Genomic DNA, 24610 nt, shown 5'->3' with positions numbered 1-24610 from the left:
CATCACCCCTGTATTCAACGCAAAACCAGTCAAGGCTTACTCCTTTCTTCTCGAGTCATCTTGGCCTCCATTGCTGATTCTATCTTCTATCCTCTCGGGCTTTCCACCAGGCCAGCTCTCTTGTCTGCTCCAGGCCCAGAGCCTATGAGTCAGGGTTCAGCCTGGTCATTCCCCTCCGCCCCCAACCCAACCCCTGCTTCTGCATCCTGGGCCAGTGTGAGGAGACTGGGCGTGTGTCTGAGGGAGAAGGGACCCAAGGAGATGGAAAGTGCCTGTGTCCCTCATCTGCTCCTGCTCATGGTGTCTTTACACAGCACTTCTAACTACCCACAAGAAGTCCCATGCAGTAGGAGAGAGAGAGAGGGGGGGGGGAAATGCATGTACATATATATGATTTTTTTCCCGTGCCACCAGGGCTATCTCTGGGACTCAGTGCTGGCATGACAGCTCCACCACTCTAAGTGACTTTTTTCCTTTCTTTTTAGAGACAGAGAGAAATAGGGAGATGAGGGAGAGAGAAGGAGAGCAAGAAGGAGACACCTGTAGCACTGTTCCATCACTCGTGAAGTATCCTCCTTGCAGAGGGCTTGGACCCTGCTTCTTGTGTGTGGTGACGTGTGTACTCCACAGGGTGTGCCACTAGTCAGCCCTTTATAAAGGATTTTGAGTGAGATGGGGTGGTCACCAAGGTGCCCTAATTTCAGGCCACTGTCTTTAGAATAAAGTCATTCAGGCCCAGATACCCTGTTGTCAGGTATTAATCACCACACCACTACAGCACCCACCCCTCCCCCCACACACACACCCCATGAAATTATTTCTAGGACTTAGTAACTGCACCATTCCACCACACCTGACCCCACCATTTATTTTTCTCTTTATATAGGATGACACGCAGAGAGAGACAGAGAGAGAGGTAGGCAGAAACAGAACAGATGTTGGTAGACTTGTCCCATCCTTTGTCAGCATTTGTGAGGACGGGTGGGGGTGGGGCAAAGGGTTTTGAACCCAGGCCCTCACACATTAATTAATGTGTGCGCTCTACCAGGTGAGTCTCCACCTGGCTTTCACATCAATGTTTTAAATGTCTTAATCTTGATGCTGGTAGGCAGATCTGGCTCCCCACCATGATGTATATCCCATAGATGTGAGCTAGGCTAGCCCCACAGGGAGAGGTAGTCTGATCTGATGACCAGCTGTTTGCTGGGACCCTGACAGTCTCACCAGCCAGGACTGATGCCAGCCGAGGGGCCCAGCAGCACCAGCTGTTAAGCTGTCTCAGAAATCTCTGGTGGTAGGGTGGTAGGGGTGGGGTCATCACAGACCCCTGCAAGCGTCAACCCGGCTTTGACCTAGCACGTTATGATTGGGCCCTCCTCAATCGCTATCGAACAGGCCATGGCCGGTGCGCCGCTATGTTCCATCGCTGGGGAGCCAGAGACGACCCGAACTGCCCCTGTGGCTACAGACAGACTATGACCCACATAGTCAACGACTGCCACCTCTCCAGATTCAAAGGAGGTCTCGAAACTTTACATCAGGCTCAACCCGACGCTGTTAACTGGCTACGGAAGAAGGGCAAACGCTAGAAGAAGAAGGGGTGGGGTGTGGGGGGGGGCAATAAAAAATCACACCTCTGGTGGCTCTCAGTCCCCCCTGCCCCCCACTGCCATCACCGCAGACCACCTGGTGATAAACTTCTGTCTTCCCTTCTATGAAAGGAGGAGGAAAGAACAGCAAATGGCTGACTCCTCACCACATTCCAGTGAGATAAGAGTCAGGACCAGGCTCCCCACACAGAGGAGAGATGAAGACTGGAAGAAAGGTAGAAACCCTAGAATAGTCTGATGGTGTCAAGTTGCCTCATCAGATTCTGATGTTCATCTGAAGGTAAATGTCACTAGGATACCAAAGCAACAGGAAAAAACAAACAAACAACAACAACAAAAATAGGGTGTTCACATGATAGAAGTTGTTTACACTTAGCTACCCACATTGGTGAAGGCTTATCTTCCAGACCTGTCCCCGGCCCAGGATAGATCATGAGTCATCTGCCACCTGCTGGCAGAACTAGGACCTGCAAGGGATTTTTCTTTTTGAAAATTAGTTGACACTGTTCAGTTAAGTCCATACTCCAGGTCCAGTTTCACTAGCACTCTCCATTCTCTCTGTTAAGTTTGCTGAGCACTGAGACTGTTGGGGTTCTGGTCTACCACTCTTGTCCTCATCCTCTTTGCTTCTCCCCAAATGAGTGTCACCTAATAAAATCTATGCCCAAAACACTATGAGTTCAAGTTGTGCCTGTGATTATATTATCATTATATTGAGTAAACTCTGTCTCATATAAAAATAGACAAGTCTTGGGAGTCCGGCGGTAGTGCAGTGGGTTAAACGCAGGTGGCACAAAGCTCAAGGACTGGCATAAGGATCCCAGTTTGAGCCCCGGCCTCCCACCTGCAGGGGGGTCGCTTCACAAGTGATGAAGCAGGTGTGCAGGTATCTTTCTCTCCTCAATCTCCCCCTCTTCTCTCAATTTCTCTCTGTCCTATCCAATTAAAAAACAAAAACAACAAAAATGGGGCCCAGGCGGTTGCACAGCAGGTTAAGTGCACACGGCTCAAAGCGCAAGGACTGGTATAAGGTCCTGGACTCGAGCCCCCACTTCCCACCTGCCTCACAGAAGGTGAAGCAGGTCTGCAGATACGTATCTTTATCTTCCCCTCCTCTCTGGATTTCTCTCCTATCCAACAACAATAACAATGACAGCAGTAACAACAACAAGGGTAACAAAATGGGGAAAATGGCCACCAGGAGCGGTGGATTTGTAGTGCAGGTACCATTCTCTGGCCTGTGGATGATAAATGGAGTCAGTAACAATAGCAATGTGTTTCACTGACTGCCCTTACTTTTGCCATAGGACTCTCATGCTGTGGGGTTCTCCCAATGGCATAAGTAGTTCTGTCTCAAAAGGACAAGTCTGATATATAGAAACTCACAGTTAAGTAGATTTAGCAGTTACCCATATCATTGTTAGTGCCTTTCTTTTCTTTTTAAATTGTTTACTAGTGATTTAATATTGATTTGCAAGATTGTAAGGAGTATAACTTTTAATAGGGATGTAATTCCATACAGTTCCCACCACTAGAGTTCTGTGTCCCATCCCTTACATTGGAAACTTCCTATTGTTTATCTGAGTGTATGGAACAAAATTTTTTTTTTTTTTTTAGGGAGGGTTGCAGAAAATGGTTGTTCTGAGTTAGTGCTTTTTTTTTTTTTCTTTCCCCTCCAGGGTTATCACTGGGGCTCAGTGCCTGCACTGTATATCCACTACTCCTGGAGGCCATATTTTTCCATTATTGTTGTTGTTGCTGTTATTGTTGTTGTTGGATAGAACAGAGAGAAATCAAGAGAGGAAGAGAAGACAGAGAGAAGGAGAGAAAGACACCTGCAGACTTACTTCACTGATTATGAAGGAGATTCCCCCCTGCAGGTGGGAGCCGGTGGGAGGGGAGGCTCAGAGGACCCTGTGCTGGCCCATGTGCTTTACACTATGTGTGTTCAATCTACTGGGCTACCGCCCAGCCCCCAGTGCCTTTCTTTATCCACCAAGAATCACCACTTTGTCAGAAATCATTATCCTTTCTACCAGGCACCTCACAGCCACTACCTCCATGCCCCATCAAGCTCTGCAAGAGCTAACCTGCAAGATGCCCAAATTGTGCTGTGGTCCCTGAGAAAGCGGGGGTGGGGTGGAAAACATTTCAGTATAGAGCAGAGTTGGGCTAATTGGTTTGCCACTGAAGACCTTGGGGCAAGTTATACTTTGAATCTAAAATGAAGGTAATCATATAGGTTGGTGCTTGTAGCTGCGAGCCTGGTCTTATGCCGTCTTAAGTGCTTCTCATGTGTGTCTCATTTACTCCTGGGGTGCAGGCGATGATTCTTTACACTGCAAAGCTGAGGACTTAGAGAAGTTGAGTGCTCGGCACACATATATGCAACTCAGGAGGAGGCAGGTGCCAATCCCAGAGTGACTCTTTGTTTCAACTAAAATTGATCACAATGATTTTCCCTAATTTTATTTATTCATTGGATAGAGACTGCCAGAAATCAAGAGGGGAGAGGGGGAGAGACAGAGAGACACCTGCAACACTGCCTCACCACTCACAAAGCTTACCCCCTGCAGGTAGGAACCGGGGACTTAAACCCAGGTCCTTGTGCATTGTAACATGTGAGCTCAGCCAGGTGCACCACAACCTGTACCTGGTAGTTTGCATTGAAAAGACCCTTGTTTGATACTTTTACACGACCAAGTCTCCCCCCCCCCCACTTTTGTTGCCCTTGTAATCGAGAGGGGAGGGGAAGACAGAGAGGGGAAGAGAAAGATAGACATCTGCAGACCTGCTTCACCTTTCATGAAGCGACGCCCCTGCAAGTGAGGAGCCGGGGCTGGAACCAGGATCCTTGCTCCGGTCCTTGTACTCGTGCCTGTGCACTTAACCCGCTGTGCTTTGGCCCAACCCACACCACCAAGTTTTGATGGAAGTTGTTCACAGGATGTAAAGTGAATGCTATAAAGAGACCTCTTCAGTAAAACATAGGGCAGGTTTCAGTACACCTGATTTTGTAGTGTGTGTGTGTGTGTGCATGTGTGTGTGTGTGTGTGTGTGTGTGTGTGTGTGTGTAGCTGGAGAAGAAAAAGAACAGAGAAAGAGATGGAAGGTTAGAGAAGGTAGCAAGAATCTAGCCGAGAAGGGTGGATTATCCTCTTCACATTTTTTTCTCTAGGACAGATTTCGCTCACTGCACATTCTATCTACTATAGAGATGACAGGCTTTCAAAAGAGATGATACTGTAAAGATGATGGGGAGGAGAGCACCAATCTCTGGATCTTCATCCCAAACCCTGTTGCCCTCTATGCTTAAGTATAAAGAGTCTTGTTTGAGCCAAATTGTTCCTGTGTCTACCTCTTTCTCAATTTCCCTTTGAGGAGGATGACAGCAAACCCATGGGAAGGAGTTACAACTTCACCTGTGTGATGGTAACCTGAGTCCCCCTACTTTTAAAAATAACGTTAAAAATACTTTTAAAAGTAACATTGCACTTACATTATAGACATTTCAGGTGTGCTTCATTATAATTCGACATCAATATATACTACCCTAAGTTCAGCACTGAAAATCTAACTCTGTCCTTTACCATACTGTAAAAGTGAAAGCTTTTACTGTTTATCCTGCACCCTCCCTTTCCTATTTATGTGGCTTCATAGTTTAAAAGCTTCTTTTGGTTTTGTTTGGTCTCTTGGTGTATGAGTGAAATCATAATGTCTTGCATTTTTCCATCTGAATTATTTTATGTGTCATATTATTCTAGATAAATTCATGTTGTTATAAATACCAAGTCTTCATCTTTTGCTTAACTGAGTAGTAGTCGAATTCCTTTATCCAATTGTTAATGGCACTGAAGTTGTTTCTAGCGCCAATCTGTTATAAATAATGCTGCAATGAACATGGGGCTGTGTACGTATCTTTTTTTACTGTTTTCGTGTGTGTGTGTGTGTGTGTGTGTGTGTGTGTGTGTGTGTGTGTGTGTGTGTGTGTGCCCCCTAGAGGTAAATATCCAGAAGTGGAGTAACTGGACCATAGGGAATTTCTTTAGGAATTCTCCATACTATTTTCCATAATAGCTGCACCAATTTACATACCTACCAACAGTTTGCAAGTGTTCCTTTCTCTTCACATCTTCTCCAACACTCGTTTCCTGTTACTTGAAATATAACTATTATCCTATGTGTGGGGTGTTACCTCATTTATTTTTTTTTTACCTCCAGGGTTATCATTGGGGCTCCATGCCTGCACAATGAATCCACTGCTCCTGGTGGCCACCTTTTTCCATTTTTGTTGTTGGATAGGACAGAGAGAAATTGAGGAGGGGAGGATAGAGAGAGAGAGAAAGATACCTGCAGACCTGCTTCACTGCTGCAGGTGGGGAGCCAGGGACTTGAACCAGGATACTTGTGCTTCACACTATGTGTGCTTAACCGGGTGCACCACAACCTGGTAGCGTTTTAATTTTTTTTTTATTAATACTTCTTTTTTAAAAAATATTTATTTATTCCCTTTTGTTGCCCTTGTTGTTTTATTGTTGTTGTTGTTGGATAGGACAGAGAGAAATGGAGAGAGGAGGGGAAGACAGAGAGGAGGAGAGAAAGATAGACACCTGCAGACCTGCTTCACCACCTGTGAAGCGACTCCCCTGCAGGTGGGGAGCCGGGGTTCGAACCGGGATCCTTATGCTGGTCCTTGTGCTTTGCGCCACCTGCCCTTAACCCGCTGCGCTACAGCCCGACTCCCCATTTTTATTATTTTTACATTTTCCTATGAAATGTAAGAAACAATGAACATACTTTGCTTATTAATCATCTGTATATTTTCTTTGGAGAGACATCAGTTCAGATATTTTTGGTTTTATTTGGATTGTCTTTTTAGGACAATCTGTTGAGCTTTATGAATTCTTTATATATATATTAGACTTAACCTGACAAGAGATAGAGGAGGTACAAATCTCTTCTCCCATTTAGCAAGATTGTCCTCTCATTGAGCTGCTAATTTATTTCATTGCACAGAAAGTTTAGGTTGATGTAATAATGTTAATTTTTTATTCTCATTTGCCCTATCTTTGGTGACAAGTGTCCAAACATATAATCAAGGCCAATGTTTTCTATTTGTGTTTATGGTGTTGGGCTTTACACCCAAGCCCAAATTTAGTTTTTTTTCTTATGTATGGTTTTGTGGTTTAGTTTCATTCTTTTGTATGCAATTGCTAATTTTCCCCCAAGACTACTTCTTAAAGAGGCTTTCTTTTGCCCCATTGTGCTGTCAAATTCTTTGTTGTTATCCTGTGTGATTTTATTTCTGGACTCCCAAATCTGCTCCACTGAATTATGTGTTTTTATTCCAATACCATGCTGTTTTAATTACTGTAGGTTTGTAGTATAGTTTTATGTAGAGTATCATTCCCCCCACCCCAATCAGAATTGCGTCTTGGGGGTCTTTTGTAGTTCCAAATAAATTTCATGTTATCTCTATAAAGAATGTCATTGAGAATTTGATAAAGATTGCATTGAATCTGTATGCTTAGGGTAATATAGCTATTCCTGTTGTAATTAATTTTTCCAATCCACAGGCATGGGATCTTTCCATTTATCTGTGGCTTCTATTTCTTTCACCAGTCTTATCCAGATAAAAGTGTATAGGTTTTCCCAACTCCTTAACTTTATTGCAAGGACTTTAATTCTGATGTGATTATTTTATTTTTCCTTCTAGTTCATTATTTGTATAATGATGGAATTTTTTAATATTAATTTTGTAGCCCTCACCTTTACTTAATGGGGTTAGGAATACTGAGATCTGACCTGCAAATTGGGAAGTTTTACTTCTTTTCCTATGTAGATCTCTTTTATATCATTTCCTCATCTAACTGCTAGAACTTCAAACACTGTATTGAATGATAATGGTGCAGTGAACATCATAGTGTAGCTCCTATTCAGAGTAGAGAGTTTTTAGTTTGGGGACCAAACAATCCATGACTCCCACCTTAATGCTGGGGACCCTGAACTTGAATCCTAGCATCACATGGTACCTAGTACCTTGGATGACACCAGGGGAATCTCCTTGGCTGATAAAAGTACTAAGGTGTGTCTCCATTGTCCATGCCTTGCTCTGTCTCTGAAACGGGAAATTAAAGTAACTGTCCTGAGAAAGCCACTCAGCTGCCTTATCACATATATATTCATTCCCTGGCATGGCATGTATTTTTTAAAAAGCTTACCATTGTTCACCATTAAATATTGGTTGTGAATTCCTTACATCTTTACTATACTGAGGTATGTATTCCTTGTATACTCATTTTGTTAAGGGTTTTTAAAATTGTGTGTATATTAAATGTCAAATGCTTATATTGAAGTAAGACTGTACGCACAATTTCACAGCTCTGAAGTGGTTTTTCTCTCAGAAAAACAGAAGAGACAGGGGCCAGGTGGTGGTGCACACATTTGAGGGCACATTATTACCATGCACAAGGACCTGGGTTCAAGCCCCCAACCCCCACCTGCAGGGGTAGATGCTTCACAAATGGTGAAGGTCTGCAGGCCTCTCTCTCTCCCCCATCTCCCCTTCTCTCTCAAGTTCTCTTTGTTCTACCAAAGTAGAAGAAAAAAATGGCTGCTGGGAGTAGTTGATTCATAGTGCTGGAACAGCCGCAGTGATAACCCTCGTGTCAAAAAAACAAAAAAAGAAAAACAGACACAACACCCGATGTTGTTGAGCCAGATGTTGTTGTGCACGGGCCGCGGAGAAGAGGAGGGGTCCGGAGCGAAGAGGAAACACAAATCTTTATTTGCACTGGCACCTCAGAGTTGGATGCTAGAGAAGCAGGTTGGGCCACGTGGAGGTAGCGAAAATGGCTGCCTCAGCAGTAACCTTTCCTGTGTCTGAACACAGGAGTGGAGCGCTGGCAAGAGAACAAGGTGCGGAAAACGAAGGGTTTTTATAGGAGTAGCTTTCGCGAGAATGGGAAGGGGGAGGAGTGACCATAGCACTCCAGGATAGGATGATAACTCTCGTGAGAATGGGAGGGGGGAGGAGTAACCAAAGCACTCCAGATATTGCGGGGGAAATAACATGGCTGAACAGAGAATGTCCATGGCACTCTGAGAATGTCCCAACTCTCGCGGGAACTAGTAGCCTGAGGGGACAACATGGCAGATGTGACTGCATTGGCACAATTTCCTAGCAACCCGAGATCCAGTGCCATAAAACATTCCATGCAGTGCTAGGCCTGAATCTGGGTTATGTCTACTCATTTCTTATTCTTTGCCCACATATGCAGTCCTAAGTCTGCCCCCTTCCCCTTGTCCTCAGGAAGCTTTTACTTTCCATGTTTGTCTATGTCAACGTTCCAAGTTCTACCTCCTCTGTAAAGCCTACATCTCTTTTAATCAAATTCTCTTGTGTCCCTTTATAGCATAGTCTTTGCTCCTTTATGCTATTTCAGTCTGGCTGACTCAACGTTACCCATTTTTCAAAAATCTTTCCGCACTCCTAGCTTCTAACATAGTTAAGAAATATATACTCATTAAATGATGCAATAAAAGGCACTAGGCAGAAACTTACATCTACTAAGCATATCTGAATTATCTTTTAAACAGTCCAAAGGTTGGGTATGGATGTAATAATTGTAGGTAAAGAATAATTCTTAGGCCACAACATTTGCACACATCAACTTCCATTTACAGAAAGTCACTGGGTAGCAAGGAGGGTCACTGGCACAGAATCTGGAAGTATGAAGCAACCAGCCTTGATACCCACACAATATCCTGCCCTATTCAGGCAAAAAGAGTACGTATGGTGAAAACACATGGGAAGCTGAAAGTTTGTTTGGAAACAGATCCTTTAAGATAATTATTCTTGGCAATTGGCTATGGTGGTTACCCTCTCACATGGTTGCCAAGAACTAGGCTAAGAGCATTGAAGCAAATTCCTGGTTTTTTTGTTCATTTTTTGATAAAATTTCTCTAGTAATTTAAACATCTGAGTGGCAAAGAGAAACCAGAAAACCAGAGTTTATAAGTTTTCATACTCTGTATAAAATCCAAATCTAAAAAGCCTTCCCATTGCTGCCACCCCTCTTGTCTCAAATTGTAGGAAATCTGAAAATTATCAGGGGGAAAAAAATTTCCCCACAAACTAATTTCTTTTCAATGAAAAAAACTCTTAAATTTCATAGTTTTCATACCACTTTTTTCTTTTTTATTTAAAATATTATAACCAATTAACATACTAGATAACATTGCTTACATTCCAAGTGGTGCATGTTTAATGACTAGGGCATGGATGATTAAAAATCACAATAATTATCTCAGCATTCCCTACAGAGTGCCCCATTTTTATTTTGTCTAGGAGGGGGAGGAGTGTTAACATGGCAAGGAGAGAAACAAAGAAGGAATGACATCATATAGGGAGAAAAAGCAAATGTCCATTATCATACTTAAGATTTTCAGGTTTTAAAACCCACTACACAGGATAATCTGTAATGAGAAAATAGCTATCACAGTCCTGATAGACAGCAAGTTTAGTTTAACTTCATCACTCGGCTAAAAGATTAAGAGCTTCTCAAAAATATACCAAATATCGGGCCTACAAAAGTAATTTATTTCTTCGTAAAATTTCTTAAGATTTATTCCTTTTGTAAAATGTAAAGAATGGACTGATATCACGAGCAGGTTTCTACTTACAAGAAACAGACAATAGTAATGTTCAACAAGCACATCTAGCACAATTTTCTAAGATACACAGTGAAAGAGTTTACACATGAATCTCTCTTACTGATGCAAGGTATATATTGTACATACTTACTGGTATTGTGTTGACACTGGCTATAAAGTATTTAACACACATACTTCACACTCAGTAAAGATTTAACAGTAAGGGCAATCACTTACTTGGGAAAGCATAGAAAATTAGTGTGAGGTAGTTCAATAACAACCTAGATTAATTTGTTATTGTGAGAACATTGTGCAAAACTAATCCACAGGTTAATATTTCTCAAAAGTTTCAATAACAGAATCTAAACCAGAAATAGTTACTCTTACTAAACTCTCCTTAAGAGCACTTAACTAAGAGCAGTTGGTTTGAAATTAGTTTCCCTTATGAATTTACTAATCATACCCCAAACTAGACATTTCTGCTTCAATGCCCTTTACCTCTTCACCTTTCTTGATATTAAGGGGGAAAAAAACTAAGAGAGATCAACAGAAACACAATTTATACTAAAATGTACAGGTTATGATGAGGCGACATTTAAGAGGGCTGCTAATGACACAACAGTGGTGATGGGCTTTTTCTACTGGTAAGAGAAGTTCACTGGGGTCATGGGGCTTCATGCATCCACTCTACAGCTAAGGTGTGACTCATGGACAACATTCATTCACAAACTAACTATTACAACAGTATATTTGAAACCGGACTATGTTTTTACCTCAGATTATCGTGTAGGCTTACTTACACCCAAGCGACAGCAAGTGGTTAAGTCTTCAAATGTGTAGCACATACTGGCCAAGAGTCTAAGGAAGTCTCTTCTATAACTTCGAAACAGCTTCCCTTTGCCTCCTGCTGCCTTCAGTGATTAGACAGCAGTGTCTCCTTCTCCTTTATTTATTTACTTCTTTTTAGACAGCGCAGCAGGGTTAGTGAGGAAGGGAGTAACAAAAAGGAAGGCATATAGGAAAGTTTGTTGCTTTGCAAACAATTGAGCTTCTCTGTACTGTTAACTTCAAGAGGCTCTTTGGTATTGTCTTCTCATTAAGAGATTGGCATTTGTCTTGGGAAACCTGACGTGAATGCACTGCACCTTTACTAACTTGGAAGAGTGCACACCCGAACAATAAAAAAAGCAGCCAAAGGTGTATGATGAAATGAGAACTGCTAGGCAAACAGTATTTAAGAGTTGAGATACTCCGTTTATGTATTTTGTAAAAAGTGATCCCAAATGCTTAATTGCAAAAAGGGTGCTAGAACTGTAGTAGCCAAGAAAATATATGTTGAAAGAGTTTAGTGTCTGTTTCCTAACCTATAAAGTCAAAAAAATTAATCTTGGCCAAAATAACTTTCTGGCAGGAATATGATGGGTAAATTAAGTAAGTTGCAAGATAAGCCAGGTGGTTTTATCTAAGCATTGCTACACAGAAATCTTATTTATAATTTCTATTAAAAATAACCCACAAATGTTTAAAATGCTACAGAGAATCAAAAAGCTTCTAGAATAAAAAGAACCAGTACATCTTTAGCTTCACAGATTTAAGAGGGAAAGTTGTATTTAGATAATACATTTTAAAACCTATGACACATAACATTAACAGACTTTGTTTTCAGAATATAATCTAAGATTTAAGTCTACATTAACTAATAAGAATTTATAGTTTCTTAAATAACTAAAACATGTTGGCTGGCAAGTGGAAGCATCAACAACAAATGACAGTTACACCTGGCTTTCCTTGCTCAACCGAAATTTGTAACAACATAGATGGCTTGTCAGCAACCAAACATAAAACATGGGGAATTTTTGACAATATGTCAGCTGTTAAAGTGCAATAGTGAAATAATCTATCCTAGAAAAAATAAAGCTGATATCAACTAAGAACACACTTATGCCCAAATTCTTACTGAAATCTTAAGTCCAATCCTGTTTCTGTAATTCAAAAGGTGCTTTGCTCTCAAAACGAATCTGTCAGATAAAATTAGTCTGTCAAATAAAATTAGTGCACCATGTTGTATGAATAGAAAAAGGACAAAAAAAAAAAAAGATGGAAATCATGACTAACCATGAAAAACTTGATATTCAAAATATATAAAAAGGCATATTACAATTCTAGATATTGCACAATAACAATGACCTTAATAAAAGATCTTACTCAAAAGGAATTTTGTACAAAATATAATAGCTTGCCAAGTGACTTTTAGACAATGCTTGCTGAGCTGTACCAGTTCTTGCTCCTGTTAGTCATTAATTCCAATGGGCTTCTGCCTAGAGCCTCGTGGCTTCTGTAAATATCCATTTCCCAGTTTACTACATGAAATCCCTCTTGTTCCAAAAATAACAAAAGGAGCATGAAGCATTACAGACAATGTGTTTCAGAGAGAATGAGACGTCAATGACACTTTACTTAAGAAAAATTCAGTTATAGAGAAATAATTCTTCCAATATAAAATGTAAACAGTCACCGTACACTTGTCAGGAGCAGCACCATTCTTACACTACTCAACAACCACACTGCATGTTTTATTGAAAATCAGGTATTAAAAAAAATAAAATCAAAGACTCAGACAGAAATAATCACCATTATGCCTGCTCTGCTCAGTGTGAAGAAACAGTCCTTAGACAATGATATCCTATATATGGCTGTATGCTACTATTTTCAGATGAACGGTATATTGCTCATTTGATATGTCACCTCCAGAAGTAAGTAGGCTTTGGGACCTTGCAATAGCAAGTATAAAGTATGACTATGGTATACAGGTAGAGTCAAATGGCCAGAAACGCTGTGAGAACTGCTGAGCTCCACTGACTGACATGTAACAGGGGAATCAAAAAGGAGGAAAGGTCTGTGGCTGCAGGAAATGAGAAGACCAAACTCTGGACCACTGCTGGGACCTACAGCCTGAGATTAGCTCAGTGTATACAAAAACAGGCTCATAGCTAGTAGGGGTGAACCATCTGTTTATTTGCATTGAAATGTGTTATTCATGAAGTATCCTCTTGCCTTTGTGTGATCGTAAGCTTTGAGCATGCCACAAATTTGCAGAAAACACCACATTCTTTTTACTTTACTTCTGTCAGGTGAGGTGGGGGGAAAGAAGGGTGGAGGCAGGTACCTGGCATATTCAAAGACATATTATGAATTATTCTGCCACTTTATTTTTGCCAAAATTCATGGAGGATTACCTACCAATTATTAAAATTATGTTAAGATTGGCAGGTAGCAAATATAGTTTTTTAAAAAAAAAGAAAAAAGAAAAAAAACCACGTTCATCATTTACAGTAGTTCTTCCTGAATATAACTGGATACAAGTTATTTTCCACCACTCCTCTGGGGTAGTTTCACTGATACAAGCACATGACCCTGAAGGACAGCATCATGAAAAAAAAAAATCTGAAATAAATTCTAATAAAAAAAACTATAAAAATCTTAAATAATTCATGATATAGGCAAGTCACCACATAACAGTTGTTTTGATAAACAAAAATCTTACAAATTCAGTAAAAAAAAAATCAGCAGCATAAGATAAAGCAAATATGCAAAAATTTTAAAACATGATAAAATAATTAGGTTTACATTATACAGTTAATTACAGCAAAAATACAATAGTTGCTGTTTTAAAACAACTTAAGTTTTAAATTACATCACTTGAAATTAAAAAAAATAAACTACTTTACTACAAAATGAATTCTACATTTTTGAAAAATCACTCAAAAATAAGACCACTGAATTGTTTTCAAAGTAGTTCTATCAATGACTAAATGACTCCCCCCCCAACCCCCACCTCCCCGCCCCAGGCCCAAGTAGTCATCTACAGCAGCCCAGAGGTCCAGCTGATGCTTCTAGACTGCTGTCTGTATCCGAAGCCAAAGTCGGATCTGTTGACATTGAAGACACATCATTGACAGACGATGATGATGATGGATGCTGAGAGCCATTGATCACTGCTGCACCTGTGCTATGAGAAACAAAACAGCAAATCAGTTGCAGACAGAACTGCACACCAAGATACTTGCACTACACCTACTATAACATGGTATATATAACAATCATTTTCCTCCTGAGTTTAGAAGATTCACTAAAGACAATCGCAAGTGATATTCAACTAACTTCACTGCAAATGCTACAATATTCTTGGAAAATTTTATGAAGAAGTCTATTATTTTTGTAGGCTCAAAATATAGCATGTTTGTGAGAAGCTCGTAAACTTTTTGCCAAGGTCACTCAAGTGCCTCAGCTAAACTCAGATCTTAAGTGTTTTTATTCTAATAGATACTTGATAAACGCAAAGATAAAGTCGAGTAACCCAGATGGTGGTGCAAGGGTTAAAGTGCCAAACTCTCAAGCAAAGGCCCCAAGCTAGATCTCTTTCAATCTTGGGCATGTCATGTGCAAGAGTGATGTCCTAGCTGGCCCCCCCACTCTATTTAATAAAGAAACAAAAACAAAAAAGTGATAAAGAAAACCAAACAATAGTAGAGACAGTTTCCTTTGCCAAAAATAATGCCTACTGAGAACTTTCCAATTTTTAATAAGAGAAAGACTTAACTTCTAGAGACATTCTCTCAAGGGAGTTGGATTAGGGAAGGGTGGTGCTGGGAAATGTCCTAAGAGTGATTCACACATTAGATTGGTAATTTTGAATTACATAATCACTAAATGAAAGTCATTCTAAATTTGAATAATTTAAATAATGCAGATTACACAAAAATTCTCAAAAAGCATGCTTATGGAATAAAGCAACGGTTTCCAAATGAACAATAAGAGCAGTAAGAAGAATTTCACCCAAGGCTGAAAACCAGTGCTCCAGAACCCAGCATCTCAGTACTAAAGACTATCTCTCCTTTCTTTCTATGGAACAACAATGGCTCTTAACCATGAAAAGCCTTCTCAAAGTTTGTCTTTAGATGCAACAATAGCAGCCAAATGAGTGGGAATGGGCAAATATTTTATTTATTTTAATTTGAAAGGACAAAGGGAAACTGAAAAGGGAAAGGAGAAAGACACTTGCAGCATTGCTTCTCCATTAGTGAAGCTTTCCTCTGCGGGTGGAGACTGGGAACTTGAACCTGGTCCTTGTGCACTGTAAGAATTATGTGTACACTCAACCACATGCACCACTGGGAGTGAGCAAATTTGGGGGGGGCTGGAGGTGTTGGGAGAATAATGTAAGGAGAATAATGGGAGGCAGAAAGGAATGAAGCCACAAGGAATCGAGCAGATAATCAGAGATGAAATAGGAAATAAAAAGGAAAAGGAAACTTAGGAACCAGGCAGTACCACACCTGGTTAAGCACATACCATGTATACGGACTGGGTTCAAGCCCCCTGGTCCCTACCTACCGGGGAAATGCTTCAGGAGTGAAGAAGCAGGTCTGCGGGCGTCTATCTTTTTATTTCCCTCTTTATCACCCCCTCCCCTCTCAATTCACTGTCCTGCCCAATAAAATATAAAAGAATAAAATAAAATAAAATAAAAAGAGCAAAGGGAGCAGAGGATTCATAGTGCAAGCAAAGGGCCCCAGTGATAACCCTGGAGAGCAAGCATGTGTATGCACAATAGTGCTTGCGGCAATTACAAAATAAAACAAAATTAAAAAGAGTGAAATATTATAAAAAAATAAAAAATAGAGATGAAGAGGAGTTAGCCGAGAAAGAATTCAGGACACTGTCCAAACTTTAAGAAATGCCAAACTCTCAACTAACAGATTTAACAAGAAATTCACAGGCTTTTAAAGACTCATCCACTGGGGGTCGGGCTGTAGCACAGCGGGTTAAGCACACATGGCACAAAATTTGGTTTGAGACCCCGGCTCCCCACCTGCAAGGGGGGAGGGTCACTTCACAAGCGGTGAAGCAGGTGTGCAGGTGTCTATCTTTCTCTCCCCATCTGTGTCTTCCTCTCCTTTCTCCATTTCTCTCTGTCCTATCTGGCAACATCAATAACACCAACAATAATAACCACTACAATGGGGAGTGGGGTGGCAGTGCAGCCAGTTAAGTGCATGTGGCACAAAGCGTAAGGACTGGTTGAAGGATCCCGGTTCAAGCCCCCGACTCCCCATCTGCAGGGGAGTGGCTTCACAGGCAGTGAAGCAAGTCTGCAGGTGTCTATCTTTCTCTCCCCCTCTGTCTTCCCCTCCTCTCTCCATTTCTCTCTGTCCTACCCAACAACGATGACATCAGTAACAACAATAACTACAACAATAAAACAAAGGCAACAAAAGGGAATAAATAAATAAACATTAAAAAAATAACCACAACAATAAAAACAACAAGGGCAACAAAAAAGGAAAATAAAATAAAATACAAAAAGATGCATCCACCATGATGACACAGCTACAGGGTTATGTATGAAGAATATTTTGAATAAGTGTCAGACTCAAATTCTAAGTCTAGGAAGTAGACTCAACCATGTAGAAGAGAGGATGGCAGGAGCAGAGGACAAAATGACCACATTCTCTGCTTTCAATGTATAGATGGGAGGAAAAAAGGCTCAGAAAAATAAGAAGCAATTCAAGAAAAATGGATGACTCCACAATAAAGGTAAACCAGAGTTATTAGACACCCAGTGGAAGTAAAGAGAGAAGGAAACAAAGGTCATAATCAAGGAAATAAGAGCAGAAGAATTTTCCAACTGTTATGAGTGCCACAGAAAAAGAAACTATGGACATTTAACTTTCAGTGGAACGATACAAAGAAAAAAACCCCACAAATCATATAAATATGAGACAACTATGAAATCTGAAAGGGGAGGAAGAAATGGATGGAAGAAGTTTAAGCACTCCAATTTCATCAGGACCCAGAGAGAGAAGAGGAAAAAAGGAAAGATACTTGGAATTAGTAATAGGTATAGGTGTGACTTAGAAAGGAAGAGAAGGCAGGGCCATAGTAAAAAAAAGTATATATATATATAACAGTCAACCCATATACATGATGTTGGGAGAACTACTTCAGTTCCCAGTCGAGGGAATGGGGATAGAGAACTCTGGTGGTAGAAACTGTGTGTAATTACACGTTACCTCATAATTTTGTAAATCAATATGAATTTAGTAATGAAAAAAAGGAGAAGAGGTTCAGGCAAAGGATGGCTCAAGCATAGGACAGGACCAGTTTAAAAATACTTTTACATAATAAATTGTATAGAAAAAATATGGCAACCACAAAACAAAATATGGAGCAGGCATACATAGAAAGTGCTATAAACACTATGGAGAACCTTCCATACAAATTGGCAGACAGAAGTACACGGGAGACTAAAGAACAGAAACAGGAAACAATCAGAAAATAAAGCCAAGAATATCAGTGAAAAACCAACATATATCAGTAATCATATTATGGTCTCAATTTAATCATCAAAAGACAGGCTGGATGAATGAAAAACAGGATCCATCAATTCTGTATCTATAAGAACCTCACATCTAAAACAAACACATAGCTTAGAATGAAAAGGATGAAGCAAGCTGTTCCAAGTCAATAATTCAGAAAGACAGGATCTGCTAGTTCATATCAGATAATGAAGACTTTCAAACAAAAAAGATAATAAAGGACAAGGAGTAACTCTGCATAATGATTACAGGATCAATTCAATAATAAGACTTAACTATCATCAGTAAATATGCAGCCAATCTAGGGGCACTCAAGTACACAAACAAGTTGGAACTGATCTCAAAAGATACACTGACAGCAACACAGTGGTAGTAGGGAATCTCAACACAACATTTATGGCAAGAGACAGATCAATGGGGCAAAAGAGAAAAAAAAAATCAACAATGAAAGAGCTACCTTAAATGAAATCATAAACAAAATGAAAACAGACTTAATTGAAGGATAAACACAGGCCAGGCTTCCAAAGGGGGGGGGGGAGGGGGAGGGTAAAAGCTAAGATAAAAACAACCAGAAATGAGAGATGTAAAAATGAGTTAGATTCCAGAAATTTCTCCTTTAAAAGCAAGTAAACACAAAAGCTTTCAAATTTCTATATGTCAATGAAATGCAAGCATAACAGAAAAAGTGCTTTATAAGGTCACTTAGTCACATATTAAGTATTATGCACTAGTACAACAATGCATTAATATTTTCAAATTTAAGTGCCCAAACTGTACTCCTTATACTTATTAAACTTTAAGTAAAATGGTACTAAATATAGATAGTACTACAGGACTCAGGGAACTGAAAATTACAATACATGCAATAAATTGAAATCTTTTTTTAATATTTATTTATTCCCTTTTGTTGCCCTGGTTTTATAGTTGTAGTTATTATTGTTGTCATCTTTGTTGGATAGGACAGAGAGAAATGGAGAGAGGAGGGGGAAGACAGAGACGGGGAGAGAAAGACAGATACCTGCAGACCTGCTTCACTGCTTGTGAAGCGACTCCCCACAGGTGGGGAGCCAGGGCTCGGACCGGGATCCTTACACCGGTCCTTGCGCTTTGTGCCACCTGCACTTAACCCACTGCACTACAGCCTGACTCCCAGTAAACTGAAATCTTAACCAAGATTATATTGTAACCAACCTAAAGGAGAAGGTTGCCCGCGTATAACTCCATTCTTGGTTCTCTCCTCCAAATCCATAACTTCCTTGTATATCAATTCTGGAAAAAAAAAAATCACGTAAACTAAAATTAACTTTTCAAATTAAGCACCAATGTCGTAAGTTGTATATATTTTAAGTTAAAAAATTTATATATAATTAATACTTCAAGTAGTGTCCTTATATTGCCAGAGTGCCCCTGTTAGCCAAAAACTCAAAGGTGTTACTATTTCTTCCTTGATCCTCAACCGAAGACGCAACATTTCTGCTGCACCCAAGTTGAAAACACTACAGCAACTGTGGTTAGAAGCACCATCTTACTTTGTAAGATGAGCACATTGGAGTATAAGCACCTCAATCACTCTTGGTTACAATGCTTGATTGTTTCAGTGGGAACTTAAACCACAGCTGTCTTTTTTACTTTGTTTTCCTGATCCCTGCCATGGTTTCTGGTACACTGTAGGTATTCACCCAGATACCTGTCATGATACTTAAATGGCAGTGTGCACATTCTTACATGTACAATGGAATTCTACACAGTTTTAAGAAACAATGACTTATTCTCCTTTGCTACAACATGGATGAACTAGAGAGAATCATGTTGAGTGAGGTAAGTCAGAAGAAGGATAAATACCAGATGACCTCACTCACAGAAAAGCTCTAAGAAACAAAAGGACAATAGAGGGACAGGCGGTAGCGTAGTGGGTATAAATGCATATGGTGGACAGATGTAAGGATCCAGGTTTGAGTGCTCAGCTCCTCACTTGCGGAGGTGTGGGGGGGCTTTACAAGAGGGAAAGCAGGTCTACTCTTGTCTTTCTCTCCCCGTCTTCCCTCCCTCTGTCGATTTCTCTGTCCTAACAACAGTAATAACAATGACAACAACAACAAGGGTAATAACAAAAATGGGGGGGAAAAATGGAGCAGTGGATTCGTAGTGTAGGCACTGAGCCCCAGCAATAACCCTGGAGGAAAAAAAAAAAAAGAAACAAAAGGACAATACAGGATGAATTCTGAATAGATTATAGTCTATCTCAGTAGATTTTTGGGGACTCAGAAGGGGTGGGGGAGGTGCTATGGGAAATGCTTTTCTTCAAAGAAATAAAAAGGAATGAATGGTAGGTAAGTATTCCAGACAAAACAAATAAACACCCTTTGGGGGGAGGAAGGGAAAAGACAGAAAACAATACTGACTGATAAAGCTATCTGTAGTTAACGGCTTGGGCACATTTTTTTTTTTTTTTTATTTCAAAAGTCTTAAGTAGATTTTAGAAGAACACAATCAGGAGAAAAGGATCCATAATAAAGACATACATCCTTTTATTCTCCTTTTGCCTCCAAGGCTATCTATCACTGGGGCTCTCTGCACCATGAATCCACTGCTCCTGGAGGCCATCCCACCCCCCCTTTTAAAAAGTTGTCCTTGTTGCTGTTATTATTGTTATCGTTGCTATTGCTGTTGTTGTTGGACAGGACAGAGAGAAATGGAGAAAGGAGGGGAATACAGAGGAGGGGAGAGAAAGACACCTGCAGACCTGCTTCACCACCCGTAAAGTGAGCCCCCTGCAAGTGGGCAGCCGAGGGCTCGAACTGAGATCCTTAGGCCGGTCCTTGTGCTTCATGACATGGGCGCTTAACCTGCTGCACTACCCCTTGGGCCCCAATAAAGGCAAACATTCTTAAAGTAACAATTAAAAACAAACAAACAAACAAAAGCCAGATATATACTTGTATGCACAAAAGCTTGTCTCTGTTTCACAGATTTTAAGATATACTTTTCCCCTCTGCTTAGTATCTCTGAAATTGAGTTGCCTCTTTTAATCAAAGGTGCAGTACAACTGTCTTCTTTTTCTTGGTGGAAAATAATATAGTATGTTTTTAAACCGGCAGCTTATGAGATCAGAGCACTGCCTAGTTCTGGCCTAAGGTGGTACTGAGAACTGAGCCCTTAAGATTCTGGGGGTGTCAGACATACCAAGTTATGAGATTTAACAAGCTGAGCTATCACCCCAGACCCAAATGGTGGTCAGTCCACCAAGAGTCTATGAAATACAATGTATAATGGAAATGTAATGACATATAAAAATGAACAGATTAAACCTCTTAACACACACTCTACTTGTATCTTTATATATTACTCTTCACATACATGCACACACTAGTCTCTACTCATTTCTATCATCCTGGTAGTTTCTTCAAAGTCTAAATATGTCTCCTGAAGAAAACAAATGTCTGTCTATACCTAAGAAGAAAGTATTACATGCTTTCCTCCTATAAGCTGATCAACGTTTAGGTCTATCCTTCCTCAGTCCATTTTGCCTTTCCAGAATTTAGGTACACAGTACTTAGTAGCAGGTCTTCTTCCTTCATTTTAAGATCAGCCAGGGAAAAAAAAAGTGTGAGTTGACTGATTTGTGCAAACACATGCAATTCCAAATTCCAAGGCGCTATGTAACAATAATACAAAAGAAGGTAAACAGAAACTAGAAATTGTTTGACCCTAATGTTCCAGGCACTCTTTTTAAAGAAAATTTTGACATTTCCAAAACTATTCAATGTTTATTAATTAATATTTAAGCATGCTCAAAGTTCTTCTACTAGATTTGTAAAGCCTAAAAATTAACTCATTCTAATTGGGAAGGTGGTCGTGGTGTTGGGGCCAGGGGTGGGAGGAAGATACTCCCATCATACGATGCTGAGAGAAGTATAAGTTGTTAGAATTTCTTTGGAGAGTAACTTGGTAATAAGTGAAAAATATCCTTTGGCCCAGCAAATCTTCTAAGGTTTTACTTTTAATCATGTTCTCACATAGGCACAAGAACAAACAGCTCAGGACTTTTTTTCTTTTACAATTTAATCAAATAAACACAAGCCAAGAGTGAGTTGGATATAGAAAATCCACAAAGCGGGCACCAGGTTAAATGCATATGGCGTGAAGCACAAGGACCAGCTTAAGGATCCCAGTTCGAGCCCCCGGCTCCCCATCTGGAGGGTCCCTGGTTACTTCACAGGCGATGAAGCAGGTCTGCAGGTGTTTTTCTCTCCCCCTGTCTTCCCCTCCTCTTTCCATTTCTCTCTGTCCTATCCAACAACAATAACAACAATACTAGGGCAACAAAAGGGGAAAATAGCCTCCAGGAGAGGAGCAGTGGTGATGCAGGCACCCAGCCCCAGCAATAACCCTGGAGGTAAAAAGAAAGAAAGAAAGAAAGAGAGAGAGAGAGAGAGAGAGAGAGAGAGAGAGAGAAAGAAAGAAAGAAAGAAAGAAAGAAAGAAAGAAAGAAAGAAAGAAAGAAACTTAACAAAGCAAGTGTGTCTAATATGAAACCATTTGTGGCTAAAACTGAGTGGTAGAGAAGGAAGAAGTATTAAAAGCATATTTGGTATGGTACATACCAAAGAACATAAATATTCCACAAAACACTAATATACCTGTTTCTAGGGTAGGGAACATGTGAGATTAGTATTAATTTGGTAAAATGAGAGCCTTTCTGTAAAAATATTAATAGTCATGGTATCAAATAGTTGTGAATCACACGCACACAAAAATCTTTCAATAATCTAAAAACAATGAACAAATTAACATGAAAAGTAGGAAGTTCTTTCAGCTTCATGTCTAAGAGTCTGGTGAATAATACCTTTCCATTCTTCTATTGTGTGTTCTCTTTCATCTAACTGTTTGTCAGGTATCTTTGGTGGTGGCTGAAAAATACAAGGCAACAGTAACTGAGTTAGCTTAGTGAGAGTATAGCAATTCTTCTTTTGTTTAATTTTTCTCATTGCCAACTAACTTTGACACCATTCTAGGCCAACTTGTCCCCACAGAGATAGAAAAATAGAAAGATACACAACATCCAAGTTTCCCCCAGTGTAGGGCAAGCTGGGTTTGAAGCTGGGTCCCATGCATGGTCACACAGATACATTATCCAATTGAGCTATTTTGCCAGCCTGGGTAGATTCTTTGTATCTATATGATATATTAGGCTTGTAAAAAAAAAAAAAAAAAAAGACTAATCAGCATCAATAACCTTATGCACAGAAAGTAAGTTTCTTTACTGTGAAATGCTTTGGACACTATGATTTGTTTTATAATAAATTGGGATGTTCTAGAGTGATCACCATTCCTGCCATTAGGCCAGGAATCAAAGGAAGAAAACAAGAGATTTAGAAATAACTTTACTGTGTGCAGACAGTCTTCAGTATGCTCATTAACAAGGTATTTAGATACTAATGCAGAAAAGTATCACATTTATCTATATTTCATTTAAAATCAAGATGTCTCCTCCAAATATAAATTTGATTGAAACTATTAAGAGTACAACATAATTTTCAAATATTAAGAGAAAAACTTACAGCTTCTGCTTCAGAAGGATCATACCAGACATTGATATATGGGTGCTGAAGAGCTTCATCTACAGAGATCCTTTTAGATGCATCAATCACCAGCATTTTGGATAACAAATCCCTTGCCTGACTGGCTGCAAGAACAATGACGGTAATGGACATGCATCTCATAAAGGAGTTGACATTTACAATACAGTTCAGAAACTTGAAATTACTATGCATTTAAAAAAAAATCTATGTTTAAAAAAGGAATGACTTTCACTAAATTAGGCCATACATACAACTAAAAATATAGAATTACAGAAAAAAAAAATTCACTCATGCCTCATTCTACCAACCAGAGGCAATCTTGAGTTGTATTCCATAAGAGCATCAATACATGCCCAGAGTTAGATTAAACAAATATTTATAAAAAGTACCTTTAAGTTTGTTGTGTTCCGAGTCAGCTGGGAAAAGCACATCAGGGAAGAGTTTCTCAAAACTATATCCAGCATATTTAGGTCTGTTCTCAACATATGTCCTTACTGTTGGCTGCAATTTCTTCATGAATTCAGGACATGGTGTTCCAAGCTGTTCAATGACTTTATTCCACTGATCAATATCTAATATGAAGTTGCTAAGAAAAACACTCCACATCTCATGTTCAACACATAATCACATTGTATTGGAATAACAAGAAAATTATACTTAAAGAATATTAAAGAATGTGGCAGTTATAAGTATTGCATCTTACAGCCACCTTGCAAAAAGCAGTGATTATAGGTGGGCAGATGAGAGAAAGACAAATACTGTTAGCTGGATTCAATGTGTGGGCTGGGGAGATAGCATTTATGCAAGACTCTAATGCCTGAGGCTCAATCCCTAGCACCACCATAAGCCAGAGCTGAGCAGTGCTTTGGAGTGAGTGTGTCTTTCATTTAAATAATAACTTTATTTAGTTATGTTTGTGCATTTCTACTAATACTAACTTTACTATAAAAATAGAAGCTTACACTAACAAATCCTAAATGAGAATGGTGACTCCAAAAATTAACTACAATATGTAGTAACTCTAAATGTGAATTGCACACAGTTGTACAATACTAAATTTGTCTTTCAGTATATCAGAAAACATATTTCCCAGAGGATGAGAAATAAAATTTAAATATGTAAGCATACTTCTTTTTTTTTTTAATTTTTTTAATCTTTATTTTACTTACTGAGTAGAGGCAGCTAGAAATTGAGAGGGAAGGGGGTGATAAAGAGGGAGAGACAAGAGAGACACCTGCAACACTGCTTCACCACTTGCAAAGCATTCCCTCTGCAGGTGGGGACTGGGGGCTCAAACCTGGGTCCTTGTGTACTATAACATGTGCGCTCAACCAGGTGCGCCACCACCTGGCCCCGTAAGCATATTTCTTAAACTCCACCTTAC

General features: G+C 39.8%; 1 protein-coding gene across 5 annotated transcripts in view; it reads right to left on the bottom strand.

Annotated features, from left to right (window-relative positions):
* Positions 1-9925: 9925 nt before the first annotated feature.
* Positions 9926-24610, bottom strand: part of MAPK8 (mitogen-activated protein kinase 8) — a 78567-nt gene continuing 63882 nt past the window's right edge. For 3 of the 5 annotated variants that reach the window (XM_007526470.3, XM_007526471.3, XM_060191318.1), the window contains 5 exons: positions 23616-23798; positions 23206-23330; positions 22491-22554; positions 18836-18913; positions 9926-14269 (listed from right to left, as the gene is read on the bottom strand). In XM_007526470.3, the coding sequence (XP_007526532.2) occupies positions 14124-14269; positions 18836-18913; positions 22491-22554; positions 23206-23330; positions 23616-23798 (596 nt within the window). In that variant the 3' untranslated portion in view covers positions 9926-14123. Of the gene's footprint in view, positions 14275-18835; positions 18914-22490; positions 22555-23205; positions 23331-23615; positions 23799-24610 lie in introns of all 5 variants that reach the window. The other 2 variants (XM_007526472.3, XM_007526473.3) reach the window with 1 other exon arrangement.

Source organism: Erinaceus europaeus, chromosome 1, assembly GCF_950295315.1.
Source record: "Erinaceus europaeus chromosome 1, mEriEur2.1, whole genome shotgun sequence".
In the NCBI taxonomy this organism is placed as follows: domain Eukaryota; kingdom Metazoa; phylum Chordata; class Mammalia; order Eulipotyphla; family Erinaceidae; genus Erinaceus; species Erinaceus europaeus.
This window is presented reverse-complemented; position numbering and strand designations above follow the sequence as displayed.